The sequence below is a fragment of the Rattus norvegicus genome, chromosome 18 (assembly GCF_036323735.1).
Source record: "Rattus norvegicus strain BN/NHsdMcwi chromosome 18, GRCr8, whole genome shotgun sequence".
In the NCBI taxonomy this organism is placed as follows: Eukaryota; Metazoa; Chordata; class Mammalia; order Rodentia; family Muridae; genus Rattus; species Rattus norvegicus.
The window spans coordinates 84,926,747-84,950,823 of NC_086036.1; the positions used below are offsets into that span (position 1 = coordinate 84,926,747).

Consider the following 24,077-nt stretch of genomic DNA (forward strand, 5'->3'; position numbering starts at 1 on the left):
CCTACACATATATAACAGATGTACAGCTTGGTCTTCATGTGAGTCCCCTAACAGCAGAAGCTGTGGCTATTTCTGACTCTATTGCCTACCTTTGGAGTCCAATCCCCTAACTGGGCTGCCTTGTCTAGTACCTTGATGCACCTAATTCTTCTGCAACTTGATAGGCCAAGGAGGGTTGAAATCTATGGGAGTCCTCCCATTCTGTGAGGAAATGTGGGAGTGGAGAAGAGAGGGGTGGGGGAGAAAAAGGGAAAGCTGTGATCAGGATATAAAGTAAATAATTAAATCAATTAATGAAAAAATACATTTATAAGTTTCGAAAGTTTACACTTTTGATTTTCGATTACCATATTCCCATTTTACCACTTTATGAAAAGAAAACACAAATACATGACTAACCAGTTATCTTATAGATGCTAAGTTATATCTGTGGCTTCATGTATGTTGTTTATCAACTGTTTCACACATGTTTAAAATTAAGTAGTCTCTAAGTTTGTTTTTATTGAGCTTTATAATGCTAATCAGTTATCTATTTCTCTGCACATCTTTTAGAGTGATGTAATAATAATAGTTTGGCTATAGAAGAATAGTCTTAAGGGTAAAAGACATAAGAATTATGAGAGGGGTTTATAAGGGTAATAAGAAAAACCAATAGAAAAGATTCTGAAAGATTGGGTCACTGTATTAGTCAGGGTTATCTTGAGGAACAGAACTGGTGGAATTAATGTGTGTGTGTGTGTGTGTGTGTGTGTGTGTGTGTACGTGCGTGCGTGCGTGTGTATGTACATATATATTCATGTGTGTATGTGTGTATATATATGTATATAAAGGATATTTATTAGAGTGGCTTACAGGCTGTAGTCCAGCTAGAACAAAAATGACTTTTTACCAACAGAAAGTCAAATAATACAGCGATACAGCAGTTGTTCCTTAAGGCCTCAAGGTTCTAGAAATTAAATTTAATCATAATCATTTCTGCCTGCAGATGTGGGAATATATTTGGTTAAATTTTATATATTGATTCTTTGCTATTTTGTCAGATTTTTCCAAGTTCTATTAAAGACTAGAATAACCACTTTTCAATAGACAATACAAAAATATATATGTAAAGGTACTGCACCTCAAGAGTATTTGCACCTTGGCTAGAGAAACCACTTGAAAAGGCAACGGAGAATACATTGAGACCCTTCTTGTCAGCATTAGTACTTAAAACAAGGTAGAAAATATGCAGCTGGATAAAAAGTGTATAGAAATAAGGAGTGGAGATTGGAGAGTGATTATGAAATCTCCAAAGTAGGACACTTCTAAAGAAGTTGAGAGACGCATTTGAACTTGCTGTCAAGCTTAGTTAAAAGCCTGAAAGGTAATAATGAAAAGTAATTGTAACCCTCAAGGGTCATACCAACTAGTCTACATATACAATGTGCTTTAAACTGTTTCCCCAAAATGAGGCTATGCCCAAACCAAACAAAACTTATCTTTAAACACTAAGGACTTTCCACAAATTGCTTAGATGGCTTCCATCTGGGTAGTCTCATTTAAAGCCCATTTGAGAATAGCTGTTGCCTGTTCTTCAGAGAAATAATTCTTGTAAACCTTGATTATGGTTCAGAAAGAATGTACCCATGCAGAAGGATGGCGACTATAAATGTTTACTTTGTCCTGTCTTTAGTTCTGACAACCCTGGGGTTAGTCACAGAACCACAAACAAGCTAGACAATCAAGATGGCTTGTTTGACAATCCAAATCTTTGTCCTGAAGGAGTTCTTTTGAAATTCTGTCCATCTGTTTTCTTACTTGTAAAATGGAGACACTAATTGTACCGTTGTCAGAGAACTGATAGGAAGATTAAATATCATGACACAGTGCAAAGTGATCAATGAGTGAGAATAAAGTATAAACATATGACAAAGAAAACTTCAGTCTTTCTTTTTAATTTAATTTAATTTAAACGTATTCCCTTTACATCCTGCTCACTGTCTGTCTCCCTGTGGTCACCCTCTCTCACTCTCCCACAATCCTTCCTCCATTCCCCCTCCCCTTTTCCCCTAAGCAGGTGGAAACCTTTCATTATCCCCTCCTACTCCCACTCCCCACTTCACTTCAAGTCTTTGTGAGGCCAGGCACTTCCTCTGTCACTGAAGCCTGACAAGGCAGCCCAGCTAGAACAAATTCTTTATACAGGCAACAGCTTCTGGGATAAGCTTGCATATCTGTTACATATGAGCAGGGAGGCCGAGGTCCAACCCATGTATATTATTTTGTTTGGTGATTCTGACTCTGAGAGCCCCAAGGGTCCAAGTTAGTTGACTATGTTGGTCTTTCTATGGAGTTCCTTTCCCTTTGGCCTGCAATCCTTCCTCCTATTCTTCCATAAGAGCCTTCAAGCTCTACCCAGTGTTTGGTTGTGGATGTCTGTATCTGTTTGAGTCAGCTGCTGGGTGGATCTTCTCAGAGGACAACATGTTCCTTTCTGTATAACTAACCTTGCCATGTTAACCTTCCCCTGAACTAGTAATATAACCTGTTATTATGTAATTGTAATTTTGTAAATGTAATAATGTATTATGCAAAAAACCAAAGACAATATATGTAATTTCCATAAAACTCAATTGACATTGACTATATGTGTTACTTATATTTATTATAGTTAATTCAGTGTGGGAAGTTTGGTTGGGAAGAAATAAAATTAGGAGCAAATTTTGATTTTACATTTTTTATTTGAAATAAAAATCATAAAACGATTTATTGCAATCATCGTTGGATTGTGCTAATAAAATCGAACACCTGGAAATCCTTAATCTTTTATATCTGCTGAAAAGTGACTTAGTGTCTGTCATGTCTTCAGCATATGCCTTGTGCTATTCCAGCAGAATTCTGCCGTCTCATCCTTAGGTTCAGATCTGGTCTAGTCAGTACTGTGAGGCTCCTAAAAATAAGGTCAGCAGTGTCAGATTCAGCCAAGTGAGTACTTGCCAGAGGAAGTATGGCCCCTCGCCACCTAGAATAAAGTGGTCATCAACACTCAAAGATTTTTTTGTTGGATGCTGGTGAGGCAACGTTGTCAGTATGCAGAGAGCCTCTGTTCAGTGATAGAGTAAAGTCCTAAGTTTTGGAGCTCATTGGCTCCAGGAGCTTCTAGATTCCTTAGGCAACCGGACTATATGCTGTAAGGCTAGTAAGGAGTGCCTTCTTTGTTAAGGATGCTGTTCTGCACTCGATGGTGAGAAGAAAAATGATTTCAAGAAGAATCAAGACTGTATTTTTCGGCAGTAATATCCTGGAGTAGATGAGGCTTAGAAACAGTATTTGTAAATTTTAAAGTCAAGAATATTTTTCACAATATGAGATTTTTATGAAGTCTTCAGGGGGAAGAAAAATTCTTTATGCATAAAGGAAATTATAATTCTACCTGGAAGTGAATATTAGAAATACTGTTGTTATTCTGGTCTAAACCAGTGCCCTGAGCAGACCTTGGGCGCTGGCTCTGCATCCACTCCCACAACACCAAGAGGGAGCACGACTCCCAGGTGCTCTAACACACTCAGGATCAGAGGTGAGGAGGCCACAACAACTGCCCCAACACCCAGAGTAACTGGGATACCCGGGATCCAGGAACTGCAGAAACCCCTTCGCAGCCAGTGGCACCGGTTCCTTCCAGTTTGAACCAGTGCCCTGAGCAGACCTTGGGTGCTGGCTCTGCACCCAATACAACGACACTCTGAGGAAACCCTATTCTCGGGGGTTCTAACAGATCCAGAATCAGAAGTGCTCTGAAATGTCCGGGATCACAGGATCACAGGATCACAGAGGAAGCTGGACTCCCAGGAGATCAGACACAATCAGGAGCACTGGACCTCTGACAAACTCAAGATCTCAATTGAGGCCATGTTATCTTTCCCAAGAGTCAGCATAACTGGGACCCCGATAGGAACCAGAGAAACCTAAACCCCACCAGACAGAGGCAGCCGGGTTTCTTCCAGCTTGTATACCTGTGCCCAGAGCAAACCCAGGGCTCTGGCTCCCCGCCCAATCCTGCAACACCCTGAGAAACCTTGACTCCCAGGAGCTCTGACAAAACAGGATCTTAGGAGTATGGTTACACCAGGATTTCAGGATACCAGAGGCAGCTAGACTCCCAGGAGCTCTGACACACACAAGATTTTAGGATCCTAGGAACCCAGAATAATAGGATCACAGAGACAGCTGGATTCTGAGGAATTCTGACACAACACAGGAGGAACAAGCTCCAGTCAGAGATAGAAAGGGCAGGCAGCACTAGAGATGACCAGATGGCAAGAGGAAAGTGCAAGAACATAAGCAACAGAAACCAAGACTACTTGGCATCATTAGAACCCAGTTCTCCCACTAAAGCAAGCTCTGGATACTCCATTAACTGGAAAAGCAAGATTTGGATTTAAAATCATACCTCATGATGATGGTAGAGGACTTTAAGAAGGATGTTAAAAAATCCCTTAAAAAAACACAGGACAACAGGTAAACAGGTAGAAGCACTTCAAGAGGAAACACAAAAATCCCTTAAAGAGGAAAACACAACTGAACAAGCGAAGAAATTGAACAAAACCATCAACGATCTTAAAATGGAAATAGAAACAATAAGAAAGCACAAAGGGAGACAACCTTGAGATAGAAAACCTAGGAAAGAGATCAGGAGTCATAGATGCAAGCATCACAAAGAGAATAAAAGAGATAGAAGAGAGAATTTCAGGGGCAGAAGATACCATAGAAAACATTGACACAAACATCAAACAAAATGCAAAATGCAAGAAGGTCCTAACTCAAAACATCCAGAAAATCCAGGACACAGTGAGAAGATCAAACCTAAGGATAATAGGTATAGAAGAGAGTGAAGACTCCCAACTTAAAGGGCCAGTAAATATCTTCAAAAAAATTATAGACAAAAACTTCCCTAACCTAAAGAAAGAAATGGCCATAAACATACAAGAAACCTACAGAACTCCAAACAGACTGGACTAGGAAATAAAATCCTTACACCATATAATAATCAAAACACCAAATGCACAAAACAAAGAAAGAATATTAAAAGCACTAAGGAAAAAAGTTAATTAACATATAAAGGCAGACCTATCAGAATTATACCAGACTTCTCACCAGAGACTATGAAAACCAGAAGATTCTGGACAGATGTCATACAGACGCTAAGAGAACACAAATGCCAGCCCAGGCTACTGTATTCAGCAAAATTCTCAATTAACCTAGAAGGAGAAACAAAGATATTCCATGACAAAACTAAATTTACACAATTATCTTCACACAAATTCAGCCCTACAAGGGATAATAGATGAAGAACTCCAACACAAGGAGGGAAACTACACCCCAGAAAAGCAAGAAAGTAATCTTCTTTCAACAAGCCCAAAAGAATATAGCCACACAAACATAATTCCACCTGGAACAACAAAAATAAGAGGAAGCAACAATAACTTTTCCTTATTATCTCATAACATTAATGGGCTCAATTACCCAATGAAATGTAAAGAAAATATCCAAGAAAAAATAAAAAAATAAAAGAAATACTCTTATCAGGTAGCAAAACTGCTGCCAGAGAAAGAGAGTTAAATTCTTTGTATGAATTTAACTTACTATTACCCACTGACGTTCACTCACATTTATTGAACATCTTGCCTTAAATAATCCTGTTTATTCAAGGTGATAGGTTCTAGTATGCTTGTTTTAGTGACAAATAAAATGAAGCTTAGAAAAGTTAAGGATATTACCCAAAGTCAAACACTTAAAAGTGGCAAAGTTACCATTAATATCAGGTTTATTTGACTTCAAAATTCAAGAATGGATGCTGCCCTTTTACAAAATTGATCTCCCACCATAGCATAAAAAGGAAACCATCTACAATGTCACTAGATGATAACCCAAGGCATGTAGCAGTGCTTAAGAAAATACTTTGATATGAGTTATGCATTAGTACCTCAGAGAGCAGGAGAGGGGCAGTGCTTAATCATTATTTCAGGGGATAAGAAACATTTCACAGTAGGAATATTTTGTGCATTTTTGTGATGTCCACTTTGGGGTACAACGTATTCATTTGTCTCAAAATAGTGACATGCATAGAGATACCTTTTGTTTTTTACTTACTTCTATTAAGGTAAGGATATTCAAGAAGTTTCCATAAGTATGGTTTAATAGACAAAAAGTGTTGCTTCCAGAAGATAAATCTATTTTGAAGAGCTGTTTCTCAATTGCCAGGAGCATGCTGGTGCCCATGGGGAACACTGATGTATTTAGCTACTTCTAACTGTCCTGCCTTCCAAAAACATTCAGTCTCAACATAGGAGTGAAACAATGTAGACTGTTCTTTACTTTTGCCGCAAATTTATGTATTAGTTTTTAAGCTCAAGAAGCTTTTACTTCATAATCTGGAAAAGGTGTCATGGTGAAATTTTAAATAGAAAAATACCAATGGGAAAATTATACAGAATTGAAAAAGCTGAATGAGCATTAAAGAAGGACAGCGGGTCACAGATAACTGAAGAATAAATAAAGCCTTTGATTCACCTCAAAGTCTATGCTGGAATTCTCTCTAGCATTTTCTGAAGGTTATCTCTAATTCTAATTGTGTGTTTCTGTCCTGTCCTTCTGAGAAATTAGAGCTACAGATGCCCTTTCCATGAGCATCAAATGTCTTTGGTGCAATTAGGTAAGCTTTCGGTGCTGACACCGGTGGTCTGTAGCTTAATTAGAGGCACACAGAGGGCAGAAGAGGGCATGCAATTCAGAGCTGGCATTTGGATATTAATCGGTGTTAATGAAAACAGAACTTCTATAGCTCCCACTTTTACAAAGGATGGAGCCTCAATCATATTTGTTCTAATTGCTTAGAAACAGTGCAAACTGTACCTATCCCATATAATTTTGTATAAAATAAAAGCTTACATATATAAACAACGTATGAATGCCCCCTTGTTAGCATTTTATCTGAGACCATTTCAGCTCCTTTTCCACTACAGTTTATGGAGAAAAGCTAATCTCAGTGGAAAAGCAGCAGATGAAGACTGATGAAATTGAGCTAACAGGTTAAAGGGACAGATTTACTGCATTTCAGAACAGTTTGTGTGCTTACTAAATTAATGACTAGCAATAGGAAATGTCTGTGCTCAATAACAATGTCCCTACCCAACCTTCCCTGCCAACTCCTCTTTCTCCTCTTTACCTTTACTTGAATAACAAGTACTGCAGCTAAAAGCAGCTTTTGTTTGTATGAGTGGTTACCAAGTAACCAGTAGCAGGCTGATCCCTTTCCTCCAATCTTTCCTGATTTTCTTTCCTCTCTCCCTTCTTCCTTATCTATATATACACCTCATTACCTTAAGATTAAATTTACAGTTAATTATGAGAGTAATTTTTAGACATAATTTCAGAGTCAAAAGTTCAAAATCAAGTTTTCCTTCCTTCAACTGTTTAGGATGCTATGTAGGGTGGAGGTGGTAAATAGCTATATATTACTCAGGACAACAGGGACTTGTTAGAAGCTAACGATTTCTTCTCTCATTCATTTGATCCAGACTCCATAAGATCTCATTCTGTCAGAGCACCCTCTGGGGGTAGCACGGAGAGACCAGATTATTCTACTGCACTTATTCTCCAATCACAAAGTCAAATTCTGCTTCTCATTATTGACAGATTTGTCTTTAAAGGGGTGTCTGGCAACAGATAAAGAAATGAACAGAGCAAAACTTAGCTAAGTGTCAAGTGTAGGTGCCGACAGGCAATCGAAGTTTTATGTAAGTTTAATATAGATTAGTTTGTTTTCAGGTCATGAATTTTTTTCAGCTGTAGTACATGTGCTGCTTATTAATGAATACAATCTATCAAACTTGGGGCACATAAACTTTTCTCCTTTTTCTTCTGAATGAAATTTCAGTGAATTTAGTTCACATTGTTCCATAGCGTCTTAGCTCAGATATAAAAATAGGATGAGAATATTTTGAAACAAATTTGCATTCCTAGATCTTTCCAGTGGTTTACTTGAGATGATATCTAGTCTTCATTGCTAGCTTTACTGGGTTTAGAATTTTCATGGTAACACAATCTCTGACTGTGCCCATGACAATGTTTCTAGAAAGGGGTAACTTTAAGAGAGAAGACCCGTCTTGGATGTGTATAAACTTTTCATGTGCTGGGTTTCTGTGCTGAGAAAAAGTGGAAAGCCAGTTCAGAGGAATCTTCCTCTTGCTCTGCATTCCAAGTGAAGTCCCATGTGGCTAGCTGCCTTGTCACATGGTGAATGCATTTCCTTGAACTGTAAATCAGAAGAACCCCTCCTCCCTTCTTACCCTTCTTCTTGTTCACATTCAATGAGATACAATTTACACTGAATAGATCCTATTATTTAGGGTGCAGTAAATTACCTTAGTTAATGAATAATCAGATTATACAAAGCATTAACAAACCATCTAACCAGAAAATAGTGTGATATGGAGATTGTATGCATGTAAGCTTAATGATATACTTGACACATAACATTCACATTGCTAGAGTTTTGTTTTAAGTCTGCAAAGTGCATAATAATAGTCTAGTATTTTCTCATCTTTGTGGAAAAGGAATGATGCCATGTCAGGGTCACAACTAAGGGATGCAAGGAAACCAGATTCGTCTGTGAAATTTTAGTAAAAATTATAGGCTCACAAAAGGATACTGAAGTACATTGCTTCTATTTAATTTCTTCTCCCTTGTTTGAGTAATTTTATTTAACACTGATGCCACTAGAACTTTCCCAATGGGGAAAACTGCCAAGGATTCCTGTTTCCTGCTTATGTATACTGCTTCTACACAATAAGTCATTTCCTTCGAGTGTCCCTATTCATATCTATAACTGTTACCTGCTATCTAACTTCCTTTTGTGTGCCATGTTTGTATCTAACTACCTATTTTATCACTGCCTGAATATCTAAGGTAATTATAACCAATTAAATGTATGATATAATCATAAAATAGGGTTTTACTAAGTGCTAAGTGTGTATTAGTCTATGAAAAGTGCAGTACAGCAGTCAACCCACAGCTAATGAATTGGAAACTATATTGAAAAGTATATTTATTTATGTATATAGTATAAAATAATCAGATAATCAGAAAATAGAATATCAAGGTCATATACATAGATTGACTGACCCTGGACTCTGACCTCATAGGTAGCATTGAATATCCTAGTAAGATCATCAGTGTAAGGGGAAGCCCTGGGTCCTGCTAAGACTGAACATGATTGTTGGGGGGAGGATGGGGAGGGGAACACCCATAAAGAAGGGGAGGGGGAGGGATTAGGGGGATGTTGGCCCGGAAACCGGGAAAGGGAATAACACTCGAAATGTAAATAAGAAATACTCAAGTTAAAAAATAAATAAATAAATAAAAATATGCATTATAATATAAAGATTTTTAAATCCTAACTTTTCTAGAAATTAGTATTAGAGGGATAAAACATGTAAATTGTTGAACACTTAATATCTTGATTTTAGAATGCAAATAAATAGTGTCTTTCAAAGAAGTTTGTGTTTAAAGAGATTTCAATTTACCTTTGTAAATTTAATTATATGAAATTATTTCTTAATTGCTTCTTAGTTGCTTTCCAGTCTAAATATTAACTCCTACAGTGGAAAAAAGCTTTAGTTATATGGTCATGAAAACAACTATTATTCTTATAACCAAATCCATAAACAAAGGGAAGTGTTTATATACTGTCGTCCAACAATATATAATTATTATTAATCGCTTACATTATTTTACTTAGAAACTTAATATCAATTGTTTAATGCAAATATTCCAATTTCCTCTAGAGAATAGCATCTGCATAGACATGTTTATAACCTTAAAAGCATGTTTTCTTCACTAAATAATACTCCATTGTGTAATGTAACACATTTTCTGCATCCATTTCTCCTTTGAGGGACATCTGGGCTCTTTCCAGCTTCTGGCTATTATAAATAAGGCTGCTATGAACATAGTGGAGCATGTATCTTTGTTGTATATTGGAGCATCTTTTGGGTATATTCCCAGGAGTGGTATAGCTGAGTCCTCAAGTAGTGGAAGGTCTAATTTTCTGAGGAACCTCCAGACTGATTTCCAGAGTGGTTGTACCAGTATGCAATCCCACCAACAATGGATGAGTGTTCCTCTTTCTCCACATCCTTGCCAGCATCTGCTGTCACCTGAGTTTTTGATCTTAGTCATTCTGACTGGTGTGAGGTGAAATCTCAGGGTTGTTTTGATTTGCATTTCCTGATGACTAAGGGCTTTGAACATTTCTTTGGTTACTTCACAGCCAATCAATATTCCTCAGTGGAGAATACTTTGTTTAACTCTGTACCCCATTTTTAATAGGGTTATTTGGCGGCTAACTTCTTGAGTTCTTTACATATTGGATATTAGGATGTAGGGTTGGTAAAGATCTTTTCCTAATCTGTTGGTTGTTGTTTTGTCCTATGGACAGTGTCCTTTGTCTTACAGAAGCTTGCAATTTTATGAGGTCCTATTTTTCCATTCTTGATCTTAAAGCATATGCCATTTGTGTTCTGTACAGGAAATTTTCCCCTGTGCCTATGTGTTTGAGGCTCTTGCCCACGTTCTCTTCTATTAGTTTGAGTATACTCTGGTTTTATGTGGAGGTCCTTGATCCACTTGGACTTGAGCTTTCTACAAGTACAAGATGATAAGTACAAATCGATTTGCATTCTTCTACATGGTGACCTTCAGTTGAATGAGCACCATTTGTTGGAAATGCTGTCTTTTTTGCCCACTGGATTGTTTTAGCTCCTTTGTCAAAGATTGAGTGACCATAGGTGAGTGGGTTTACTTCCGAGTCTTCAATTCTGTTCTATTGTTCTATTTGGCTGTCTCTGTACCAAAACCACAATGGAGTACTACTCAGCCATTAAAAACAATGACTTCATGAAATTCTTAGGCAAATGGATGCAACTAGAAAATATCATCCTGAGTGAGGTAACCCAATCATAAAAAAACACACATGGTATGCACTCATTGATAAGTGGATAGTAGCTTGGATTATGCAAGATACAATCTACAGACCACACGAAGCATAAAGAAGTTGGAAGACCAAAGAGTGGATGCTTCAGTCCTTCTTAGAAGGGAGAACAAAACATTCACAGGAGGAAATACAAAGACAAAGTGTGGAGCAGAGAGACTGAGGGAAAGGTCACCAAGAGATGGCCCCATCTGGGGATCCATCCCATATACTGTCATCCGACCCAGACAATATTTCGGGTGTCAAGAAGTGCATGCTGACAGGAAGCTGATATAGCTGTTTCCTGAAAGGCTCTGTCAGAGCCTGAGAAATACAGAAGCAGATGCCCTCAACCAACCATTGGACTGAAAACAGGGCCCCCCAGTGAAGGAGTTAGAAAAAGGACTGAAGGAGCTGAAGGGGTTTTCAACTCCATAGGAAGAACAACAATATCAATGAACCAGACCCCCAGAGCTCCCAGAGACTAAACCACGAACACATGGAGGGACCCATGGCTCCAACCACAGATGTATCAGAGGCTGGCCTTATCGGGCATCAATGAGAAGAGGGGCCCTTGGCCCTGTTGAAGGCTCAAGTGCCCCTGCGTAGGGTAATGCAGGGTAGGGAGATGGGAGTGAGTGAATGAGTGAGTGGGTGAGTGGGTGAGTGGATGAGTGGGTGAGTGGGTGAGTGGGTGTGTGGGTGGGTGGGTGGGGGAACACTATCACAGAAGGAGGCAGAGGGGGATGTGATAGTGGGGAAATCAGGAAAGGGAATAACATTTGAAATGTAAATAAAGAAAATATTCAATTTAAAAAGAAAAAAGAAAAAAAAAGGGGGGGGGGAGCATGTTTTGTTGTCTTTTTTTCCCCTCTCACAAAGACTGTATTGCCAAACAGGGAGCCTTCATGGGCTTGATGTAGGCTCTGTACACATATGTTATAGCTGTTTAGCTTGGTTTTCTTGTGGAATTCCTAACAGTGGGAGCAGGAACTCTGTGTCTCTGTTGTCTGCCTTTGTAAGCTTCTCCCCACACTGGGTTGTATTCTTAATAAAAAAAAAAAAGCAGGTGCCTAGTCTTCCTACAACTAGACATGCTCTGTCTGGTTGATATCCATGAAGGCCCAGCCTTTTCTAAAGAGAAACAAAGGAGCGAAGATAAATTGGAGGAGGTATGGATGGGGTTGTGGGAGAGAGGAGGTATGTGGTAGACTAGGAGGAGAGGAGGGAGGGAAAACTGAAGTCAGTATGTGAAATAAATAAATAAATAAATAAATAAATAATAACAAATATGGAACCAATCTGTAGTATCTTAAAAATACAAACAAAAATAAACAAAAAAAGTTTTCTGTCCTTAATATGATAAATGCAGACAAAGAAAATCATGAACTATTTTATAGGGCAGTGGTTGGTACTTGATGAATGTAGATATAGGTGAAACTCAGTTACTCATTTTCATCTCTGGACTTTTCCTTTTAAATAACACATTCTTATGCTGTATCCCTGGCTTATCTAGAACTCACTTTGAAATCAAGCTAGCCTCAAAGTTGCATAGATCCTTCCTTCCTTCTGCTGCTGATTGTATCTGTGTTCTATCACATCTGGTCCTTTTCTGTACATTTTGTTTGTTTTTGTTTTGTTTTGGCCAGAGCAGGCAGAGTCTGGAACATTCTAGGCAAGATTTTGTGTACTAAGCTGTATTCATGTTCCCTTTCTCTGATTTTTAACATCCCTGTTTTGTTTGCTTCACATAACTATCAGTCTTTATACTCTTGAATGTATTTTCTCATCTAAGTAAGTGACACTAAAAGACATTATATTAAGTACAAGTGTCAAGTTACCCGTACATTTCAATAGCTATTTAAAGTATAAAATGCAATTGTATTTTATGTATGAAAAAAATGAAAGTGAAACAAAGCCACCATACTAACTGCTGATGAATTTTTTTACAGTATTCTGATGTTTAATAAGGTATTATTCTGTATATTTATCAACTTGGTCACATATTCAAGAATATCATTTTTAAGGTTTCATAGCAAACTTGGAATAAATTCAAGATACCAGTGATATTTACGAATCAGGCCAAAATGATTATATGTTTTATCTCACTGTAAAATTGAAAAACCACAAATAAGTAGTTATGCATTCACTAGGTATGTTCTGGGTTCCTGCTACATTCAAGCTGAAGGTGCTCAATAAATGCTTGTCGGATGAGTGTATTTTCATCTGTGTGTGTGTTTCAGTATTATTCTTCTGTGTCTTACTTTCTCTGGGGTGTTCATTTTATTTGAAGGATAAGAGTATTTGTTTAAAACAAAAGAGAAAGGATGAAAGGCTGATGACAGGAATTCTGTGGCTATTATCTCTTATCTGATAACCATTCTAGCTCTCTCATCCCATGTTGGTTAGGTGGTCATTGGGAAAACCACAACGTCATTGCATTTATACTCCATCCCTTTTTACATTGTCCCTCCTCAATGAGCCCCTGATAAGACTTGGGCTACACTTGAAAACTTCTGTGGGTAAGTTTGTTAAGCATTTTAGTACCAAGCCTGAAATCAGACCCTGAGCAGATGCTTAATCCTAGGAAGAATGAAGGATGTTGAAAAAAAGTCCTTTGTGAAACATTATAGCATGTATGTATGTATCAAACAATAGCTTTTAAAAAGTAATGGTGAATGTCAGAGTTCTTATTGTGCCCTGAGAAAGTTGATAAGTGGAAATATAAGAAATCAATGCAAATGCACAAGAATTTGCAGGACTCTCCCACAGAAGGAAATAAATGACAGACAGTGAGGCATTGTCACTATGAAGCTACTTGCCTTGCAAGCTGTAGATTTCTCCAACGCTGTTCTGACGTGTAATGTGATGCCAGTATGCACTGCGAGGAAGAGAGATGGATTTCGATAACGTCATTGGTTCAGTCAAGCTTGTCTGAAGCTAAAAGAGAAGGAAAAGGTTTCTTAAGCCTTCTTAGAGATATCAAACTCAAATCAACCCTTTAAAATGGCAAGGATTGCATGTGAATGACAGGAAACAGAATATGTTAGAGATACCCAGATAATTCCCTCTTCAAGGATAGCTGTGTCAAAAGTGAAAATGCCACTGATATGTTTGCCATGCTCCACAGGATGGGCTCCAAAGATGTTCACATATGGACAGCACAAGTAGACTGTATGCAAGAGAGAGAAACAGAGAGGGACTAGGGAGGCAGGAGGTGGGGCACGTTGGAAAGGGCATGCAGGGAGTAAATGGAGAGCTTTAGAGGAGGAAAATAGAGTAGATATAATCATATTTCATTCTGCAAATGTATGAAATTATTTAAGAAAAGGAGACCTCTATAAAAGTGTGAAAGGAGGCAGGGAGAAAGGAAATAGCTAAATGTGTAAAAGACCTTCCTGCATAAGAAGGGATAAATGCTTGAGCAGAATCTTCGGGTCTTTTAGTCTGCTATTGTTCTCCAGGTTTATTAAGCAGCCCTGTCTCAAGGGGATAAATGTGATAAAGCAGGGTACCTGATAGTCCTTTGGCCTCCACACACAGGTGTTCACCTTGGAACACATGTGTATACACCACACACACACATGCACACACACACCATGTGCTACTATAAACATATTAATATTATAACACACATGCAAAACAAAAGGAAAGTATATGAGAAGAATACTTGTTGAGAAATGAAATCTGACTCATTAAGTCAGGGGGGCATTAAGAATCCCAATGGCTTCTTGCCAGTAGAGAAGGAACACTGGCAAATGCCCAGGGGAAAATCAGTCACAGGCCACCTTTGAACTGGTTTGTATTTCAATGATTGAGAATTATTTACATTGCCCACAGTATTTTCCAATGTATAGAATAGCAAACTAATTCAAGGCATGAAGAAGCAGGCTGTCAGAGTGACATGTCCTAGAAAAGGTGACACAGAGAGCCATTTTCAGACTCCTCCTAACACCTCCTCCCACTTTTGTGCAGAGCTGCTTTCCTTTACCGCACCATCCTCTTGCACATACTGAATGAATATTCTCCCTGAGAATCTCCATGATAGGAGAGCTAAAGTTTGAATGTATTGTTTTTTATCTTAGCTGACTACACCACTCCCTGGGGCATATGAGTAACAACAACAACAACAACAACAACAACAACAAAACCAAAAGTGGTATACTTGGTCTTTGAGCATGTTACTTTAACATAACCTGAGCAACATATAAACAGACCGCTTAGCTAACGCCATCACAAAGGCTAAAATGCCATTAGTTAACTTCTGAGGTCTATACCAGAGATATCTCTGCTTTGCTGTAACTTTTCCATCTGACATTACCTACCGTTACATATTTGGAAAATGTCTTAATTTATGCTGTTCTTGGTTCTGTTCCTATAAAAGCTTCATGAAGTGTTATCACACTGCAGCTTGGAATTTGGAGTGATTTGAATTTGCAGTTTTGTACAAGGCCAAAATTTAATGACATTCAGTTTATTGACCAGCTTTGCAGCTGATTCTTATGTATCTCAAATGATAATTTCAAGTTCTCTTTCCTATTTACACATGCGTTCAACCTCCACCTTCTCTATATGCTGGTATCCATAGGAATGTGAAGGACAACGGATTGTGCTTTGTGTGCTGGGGTTAAATAGAGCTTTTTGCACCAACAGCATCCTTGATATGAATGGACATGTTCCGTTCTGCTGCATCCCTGACAGCTAGGAAACAGCTATGTTTAGGGTGAGGTTCATGTTTAAATACCATAAAGTGTGCCATGTAGATAAATTTCATCTTCTACTCCTATAGGAGTAGAATCGGGTTTCATTCATGATGTTATTAGGAGAGGAAGCGAACTTCTCATATAAAACATGGAATTGATTAAGCACATACATCTTTATTTAGTTGATGTCAGCAATGCTCATTAATAACATCAAATAAACTGAATTCATATTCACCATAGTCTTGCTCATTGTCTAATCTTTGTTTTTTCTTAATCTAGTATAATTTATTATTTTCATAAAATAGTTACTGAAATTTGATGAAAGTGATTTTCTTCCTATAATTTTAATTTTGGTAAATATATTTTATACCAAAATGGTCAGTCTTGAGCACCATGGAAACACAATAAGCGTATGGTAAAATTTGAAAATAAATTCCAGGAAATCAGCAAAAAATCCTTTCCCTAAACATCTGAGGCATCACACCTCCCGTTGCGCTAATGCTCCGCCGTCTCCATGGCGTCTATGCCTTCCGTGTTCAATTTCTTCATTCTTTGCTTTTACATTACTTTCTCCTGACTAATAGAAAGAGATATCTGTGCCTGAAAGTTGGTTATGGATTGTTCTGAACCTGTTCACAGATCTTTTTTCTGTACTTTATAATTGCTTTCCTGTACGTCACTACTCACCATCCAAACTATAAAGTACGGCTGTAGAGTGCATGGTTATTCTGTTACTATGCCGACACATGGTAGATATTTAACGTCTGGCCCCAGTTGGTTCGAATTGTCCTTCAGTGTCTCTTACATTCTAGGTGTTGGCATGGCAGCTTTGCAGTTAGGACCTTATTTTGTCGTCAGCACTCACCTAGGTACAAATATTGCTGTCACTGTCCCCAGGACAATAACACTAGCTTTCATATTTGGAGTCCTGTGAGCTATTAAGTAGGCAGTATGCTGAGCACAGTATATAACCCTTCATGTTTGCTTTCCCACTGGCCTAGTGTAGTGAGTTTTGTTATTTTCCCCTGACTGAGTAAAATAAGCATCGTGGAAAAAGATGAATATTATCTTTTCGTTAAAAATGGGAAAATAAGAGAACACGCATTTGTGGTTGTTTGATTTTCATTGTAAAACATTGGAAAGGTAAAATTTAAAAATCTAGCAAGATAGCATAGCCTGCTGAGGGTGGGGGTGTGGACAGAAGAAATATGGAGGTAGTGACTTCACAAGAATACTTCTGTATATTGTTACTAAAGAACCTCATGAGACTATAACCCCTCGTGAAAGTGAACTCATTTTAAGTGCTACTGAATGACTAACATGGCTAGTGTCAAGGAGGCTGGGAGGCAGAATTTCAGTCTAGTTTTCTTGCAGTGCAAACATTGTCTGGGTTTTGGATTTTGGTTTGGGGGTTTTTGCTTGTTTGTTTGGTTTTCATTGTTGGTTTGTTGTTGTTGTTGTGTTGTTTTCTGTGTCAGATCCAAAGAAAATGCCAAGTTCTGGAATTAGACAAAAGCCAGCATTCCTCAGGGACTTGAAAAACTGGTTCCCCTTTGTCAAAGTGATGCTGACCACCAGGCTTCCTCAGTATCAAGAGTACCTATCACACATCACAGAGAAATGACTTGTTCTTCTCACCTCCTCCCCTTCCCTAAACTCCTCCAGCTTCCCTCCCCTTAGGTACTCCCTCTCCATAGAGCCCTGCCTTCTTGGCCACTTTCACTCCTTTGCTTGCTCCCTCTTGCCTCTCTGTCTCCCTCCTCTTCCTTTCTCTGCTCTCTCTTGTGTAGCCTACTATCTCTCTCTGCTCTGGATGCGTCCAGAGGCCTCTGGCTGTGCTCCCTCTCATTTGTACAATAAAAACCTACTCCTTAACTATGTTATGAACTGGTCGTATCATCAGTTTATACATCTTTTTCCCCCCCCCCGCAGCTGAGGACCGAACCCAGGGCCTTGAGCTTGCTAGGCAAGCGCTCTACCACTGAGCTAAATCCCCAACCCCCAGTTTATACATCTTGATACCAGAAACTCTTTCCCAAAGGAGGAGGATTTTCCGGTGACTGTTTTTGTTTTGTTTTTTAAAACAGCATCCCCTCCCTATGATGCATTGCAACTTTTACTAGAGGATAAGGACAGTTGTCTTGTGTACTTATGAATAAGGACTTGGAAGGTCTCAACTCCTGCTGCAGCTCTGCCTAGCTGCATGTATCAGATTGAATGATTTTGCAAACAAAAGCTGAAATTAAATCACACTGACGTGTGCTTGTGGTCACACTGACTTGGACTCAGTGTTTTATGGTTTCAGGCTGATATGGATTGCACTCATGGTCCTCACATAGGTTTTCCATGGTTGCTCCATTTAAAGGGAACAGAAGTCAGTTTGCATAGAGAAACTGTTGTATGTTTTTTATCAAAAGAGGCAACCATCTTAGAACAGAACTACCCACACTTCTCATTGTGAAGTCCAAGGGAAATTCTAATTTCCCAAACTCCTAAAGGCTGTCCATACACATGTCCAGAAATGGCAGTCTAGTCCCAGCTCAGGCTTGAATACAGAAGGATTTCTGGTGGTTAGATAAAAGCCAGCATTCCCTGGGAACTTAAGAAATTAGTTTATCCCCTGCCAGGAATCATTTCCCTTTTCTCTGGCATATAGGACACATGGTACTCCATTAATATACACCATGGTTATATATTAGAGTCCATGCTGCTCTCCGGGCTCCTACAGATGTTATTCATAAGTACATATTACACACACACACACACACACACACACACACACACACACACACACACTCACACACACACACACACACACACTCACACACACACACACACACACATTCACACCCACACAAACCCTCCTTAATGATAGAGTGACTCTTTCAGTGGTTTCTTTACTGTACTCCTCAAATACATTCATTAGGACCACTTAAGGTCCTGCCTTACAGTCTGAATCCCAAGTCATATGTGGACAGCACCTCTATCCAGGAACCATGTTAAGGGTCAAGTCACAGCTCCAGACTGTAACCTCAAGAAATACCACCATGCTTCTCTGTACCCTAAAACAGGAATGGCATCACTGTGGGCATCCAGAAATGCTGAAATGACGTTGAAAGCCCTGTAGGCTGGTTGTGGAAGACTTTGGGCCTCTTTCCTTTGTCTCAGTCTGATCAAGGACTCATTTCTCATCATCAGGAGCCTACCTTCTTTAATCAGATATTTTGGGGTTGCTACCACTGTCCTAAAGTTCAAAAGGTACATCAGGATTCATCAGCAAGGAGAGAAGAGCTTGACTAGGTTTATAGTTATGGCTGTATTGTTATAGTTGTTTAAACCCCCTTCTGCCAAATTTCTTCCTTCCCTGATCTTTTAGGTAAATACCTACCTCTTTCTCCTCCTCATCATGGTATTTAGCAATGAGGTTAAAAGGCACGGTATGCAATATGCTGGACATGACACCAAACAGAACAGAGGACCAGGGTAGAGTACACATTTGGAAAGAGTCCTATGAATCCTGTTCCCAGGCCAAAGAGCAAGTATCCCATGAAATAAAGGCCTTTTAATCCAATGTAGGAAACCATAGTTTTCTGAAAGTAAGAATTTTTTGAGGAGGCTAACTAAGGTTAAAAAAGGCCATAGGGTACAACCCTAGTTCAAGAGGATGATACCCATATAAAAGAAGGAAGACACTACAGGGAATAATATTCATTAAAAAAGAGGCCATAGGATGACACAACTATGGAATGGACATCTACAAGGCAAGCATTGAGACATCAGAAAAAGTAAACCATTTCAGTATTGACTTTGAACTTTTAGACTACAGAACTATGAAAAAGTAAATTTCTGCTGGTTAAGCTATCCACTCTACAATATTTCTTATAACCATACCAGACTAATATAGAAGACTTTAACCAAACAAGGAGGTTGTGTGTTCTCAAATATGATCTTTCCAATAATTTTAAATTTTCTTATTGTCTTTAAGCATGCATTGGAAATTAGCCAATGGATAATCATAGTGACCAAGACAATGCATTTATGGTTCAAGTACTTTTATTAGAAACTACTGCTGATTCTAATTTTAAACTTTTGGTAAAACTTCTTTTGATGATAGAATTCAGCAATAGGATAGAAAGGCATAATCCTCAATCCTGAAGGTAAAAATAGGTCTTAAAATGCTATGGTTGTGTCTTAACTAAAAGAAACTTGACCGGGAAGACATTATGGTAGTTAGAATAAGTGTATAAAAACCATGTAGGGAAAATAATATTTATATTAGAAAGAAAGAAATATGTACATTTGCATATGCATGTAAAAGAAAAATCATGAGACCGTTTGTCTTAGCTCAGGTTTCTAATGCTCTGATAAAATACCATGAGCAAACACCAAAAGCAACCAAGGGAAAAAGGGGTTTACTTCATTTTAAAATGTTTCATCACTGAACTAAATTAGGGCAGGAACTCAAGGCAGGAACCAGAAGGCAAGAACTAAAGAAGAACCCATGGTGGGACACTGCTTACTGACTTGCTGTCTATGGCTTTCTCAGTCTGTTTTCATATAAAACTCAGGACCAATTGCTGAGAGGTGTTGTCACTCCTGGTGGCCTAGCCTGTCTCACATCAATCATTTATTAAGAAATTGTCATAAAACTTGGCAGTAGACAATTTGATGAAGACAGAGGTTTTTGTTTGTTTTTGTTTCTTGTTCTGCTTTGTTTTGTCAGATAATGCAAGCATCTTCAAGGTGAAAGAACAACAAATAAACAAACAAAACATGATACCATTTCTATTATAGGGTTTTAGTACATGAAACAGTATTGATTCATGTTTTCCAGTACTTTTGTTGGGAGAATCTGCTGTATTGCTGTTTATTGTGTTTTATCTAGTGAGAAATTGTTTAAGAATACTTAACTATTAACACTCCAGCAAACAGCATCCACCTGATTCTCATTTTGCATAGGTAGGGTCAGGATAAAAAGGATGCTTAAGCGCAGATGCAGAAATAAATTCGACAAAGGAACAGTTAGTTCAACCCTTGAAACACTTTCCAGTGCTTTCTGCCACCTTCTTTTTTTGTTGTAGCCATTTGAAATAACATTTAGTTCACCGGGAGCCTGAGCAATGAACCAGAAAATGCTTACTTAGTGTCTGAAAAGAGTGCAGGTCGCAGTTCAACCAAGTGTGAAGAGTAGTAGAGATGTCTGTGTTCTACCTGAGAGCACAGCCCACAAGATAAAGCCAAAAAGCGTGACTTAAGTCCAACATGATCTATACACAAATGAAGTTTATGCCTGCCTGAGCAAGTTACCTTAGATCTTATCTAGGCAAACAATTTAAAGAGTTATTTATTCGTATATTTTTGAGATCCATGTATAGGCAATACAAAAACTGATCCTAGTACTATATGCAAAACTGAGCAAGCAAAGCAATGATGCTGGAGCTGAGGACACATTTCTGTTCCAAGTCAAGGTGTCAAGGTGATCTATAGAAGTACAAAAGCCAAGAAAAAATGAAATATTTAATCAATGTGGATGTGTGTGTGTGTGTGTGTGTGTGTGTGTGTGTGTGTGTGTCAGAGATGAACAGACCTAAGCAAGCTGTGTATATTCATGGATGTGCATGCATGCTTATGTAAGTTGTTTTGTATACACAAGAATAACTCAAACTAGAAAAGAATAGACAATATCTTAATTTCTTTTCCTATTGATATGATGAAGTATTCTGACAAAAGCAACTTTTAAAAGGAGAAAAGATTGGCTTATAGTTCAGAGGTACAAACATCATGGTGAGAAATTGAGTTATAAACAGGAGCTTGAAGCAGCTGGCCACCTCACAACCGGTCCGGAGGAAAGAGAAATGAATGCTCCTACTTATCCTGCAGTGTATTTATAAAGCCCAGGATCCCAGGCAGGGAACAGTGCCTCCCACATTAAAGAATATCTGGGTGTGGGTCTCTCCTCAATTAATGCAATCAAGAAAATATCCCACAGACTTATCTCTCAGGTGATTCTACATCTGTCTAGTTAACAATTAACACTACCTATCACACCTGTCTGATGAGTTAAATGCCTTAAGGAACATGTGTCAGCATGTGTGTTGGTATGTCTAAACATACATAACAGGACAGAATTAAGAACAATGCTGTAAAAAAGACAAAAAACTAACAATTGCAAAGATACCAATAATCCAAACATAAACTAGTATAACATGTGAAATGTATGTTAATTGTAAAAAGAAAAATATTGGGCTGTGTAGTATAGAAACATGTACCTCCAGTTGAGAATACCACATTTTATTTGTTCTTAGCAAGTTCATAAAACTTTAAAATTGTATGTGAACAGAGACTCCAGGGACAATAAGCCAGCCATGCTTGGCACTGTTTGCAGTCATTAAAACAACTCTGAAGTTTGATGGTTTATGGGCAATTGGTTTCTCATGGACTTGGCTTAATTTTCAGTAGGGGACACCTCACATTTAATCTTCCATTTTATTCAAGATAAATGGGAAGGGATTAGAAGACATTTTGCTGAGTTTGTGCTAAGGTAACAAATAAAATGTGATTTACACAGTCACTTAATAAAAGTTGTTCAATGTCTTTCATTTGATCTTCATAGAATATTATTTAATTTACCTTGAAACAGTGATTGCTACTACTGTGTGTTTTAATTATATGCTAACAAATTATACTTAGGTAACTTGAAAAATACAAAGCAAGCCCTAGAATTAGACTAACGACATCAAAACAAATAATTTTTACAATAATCTTTTATTTTTATAACCAATGGTACCTTTAAGAATGTATGCACATTCGCCATTGGTGTTTTGTTCAGGAAATTTTTTCCAGTGCCCATGTGTTCCAGATGCTTCCCTAGTTTTTCTTCTATTAGTTTGAGTGTGTCTGGTTTGATGTGGAGGTCCTTGATCCACTTGGACTTAAGCTTTGTACAGGGTGATAAGCATGGATCGATCTGCATTCTTCTACATGTTGCCCTCCAGTTGAACCAGCACCATTTGCTGAAAATACTATCTTTTTTCCATTGGATGGTTTTGGCTCCTTTGTCAAAAATCAAGTGACCATAGGTGTGTGGGTTCATTTCTGGGTCTTCAATTCTATTCCATTGGTCTATCTGTCTGTCTCTGTACCAATACCATGCAGTTTTTATCACTATTGCTCTGTAATACTGCTTGAGTTCAGGGATAGTGATTCCCCCTGAAGTCCTTTTATTGTTGAGGATAGCTTTAGCTATCCTGGGTTTTTTGTTATTCCAGATGAATTTGCAAATGGTTCTGTCTAACTCTTTGAAGAATTGGATTGGTATTTTGATGGGGATTGCATTGAATCTGTAGATTGCTTTTGGTAAAATGGCCATTTTTACCATATTAATCCTGCCAATCCATGAGCATGGGAGATCTTTCCATCTTCTGAGGTCTTCTTCAATTTCTTTCCTCAGTGTCTTGAAGTTCTTATTGTACAGATCTTTTACTTGCTTGGTTAAAGTCACACCGAGGTACTTTATATTATTTGGGTCTATTATGAAGGGTGTCGTTTCCCTAATTTCTTTCTCGGCTTGTTTCTCTTTTGTATAGAGGAAGGCAACTGATTTATTTGAGTTAATTTTATACCCAGCCACTTTGCTGAAGTTGTTTATCAGCTTTAGTAGTTCTCTGGTGGAACTTTTGGGATCACTTAAATATACTATCATGTCATCTGCAAATAGTGATATTTTGACCTCTTCTTTTCCGATCTGTATCCCTTTGATCTCCTTTTGTTGTCTGATTGCTCTGGCTAGAACTTCAAGAACTATATTGAATAAGTAGGGAGAGAGTGGGCAGCCTTGTCTAGTCCCTGATTTTAGTGGGATTGCTTCAAGTTTCTCTCCATTTAGTTTAATGTTAGCAACTGGTTTGCTGTATATGGCTTTTACTATGTTTAGGTATGGGCCTTGAATTCCTATTCTTTCCAGGACTTTTATCATGAAGGGGTGTTGAATTTTGTCAAATGCTTTCTCAGCATCTAATGAAATGATCATGTGGTTCTGTTCTTTCAGTTTGTTTATATAATGGATCACGTTGATGGTTTTCCGTATATTAAACCATCCCTGCATGCCTGGGATGAAGCCTACTTGATCATGGTGGATGATTGTTTTGATGTGCTCTTGAATTCGGTTTGCCAGAATTTTATTGAGTATTTTTGCGTCGATATTCATAAGGGAAATTGGTCTGAAGTTCTCTTTCTTTGTTGTGTCTTTGTGTGGTTTAGGTATAAGAGTAATTGTGGCTTCATAGAAGGAATTCGGTAGGGCTCCATCTGTTTCAATTTTGTGGAATAGTTTGGATAATATTGGTATGAGGTCTTCTATGAAGGTT

At 38.2% G+C, this 24,077-nt stretch overlaps 1 protein-coding gene across 1 annotated transcript in view; it reads right to left on the bottom strand.

Annotated features, from left to right (window-relative positions):
- The window catches only part of Dok6 (docking protein 6), a 443,157-nt gene that overhangs the window by 79,256 nt on the left and 339,824 nt on the right, over nt 1-24,077 (bottom strand). Inside the window, exon 7 of the mRNA NM_001191943.1 lies at nt 13,831-13,948. Within this exon, the coding sequence (NP_001178872.1) occupies nt 13,831-13,948 (118 nt within the window). The remainder of the gene's footprint in view (nt 1-13,830; nt 13,949-24,077) is intronic.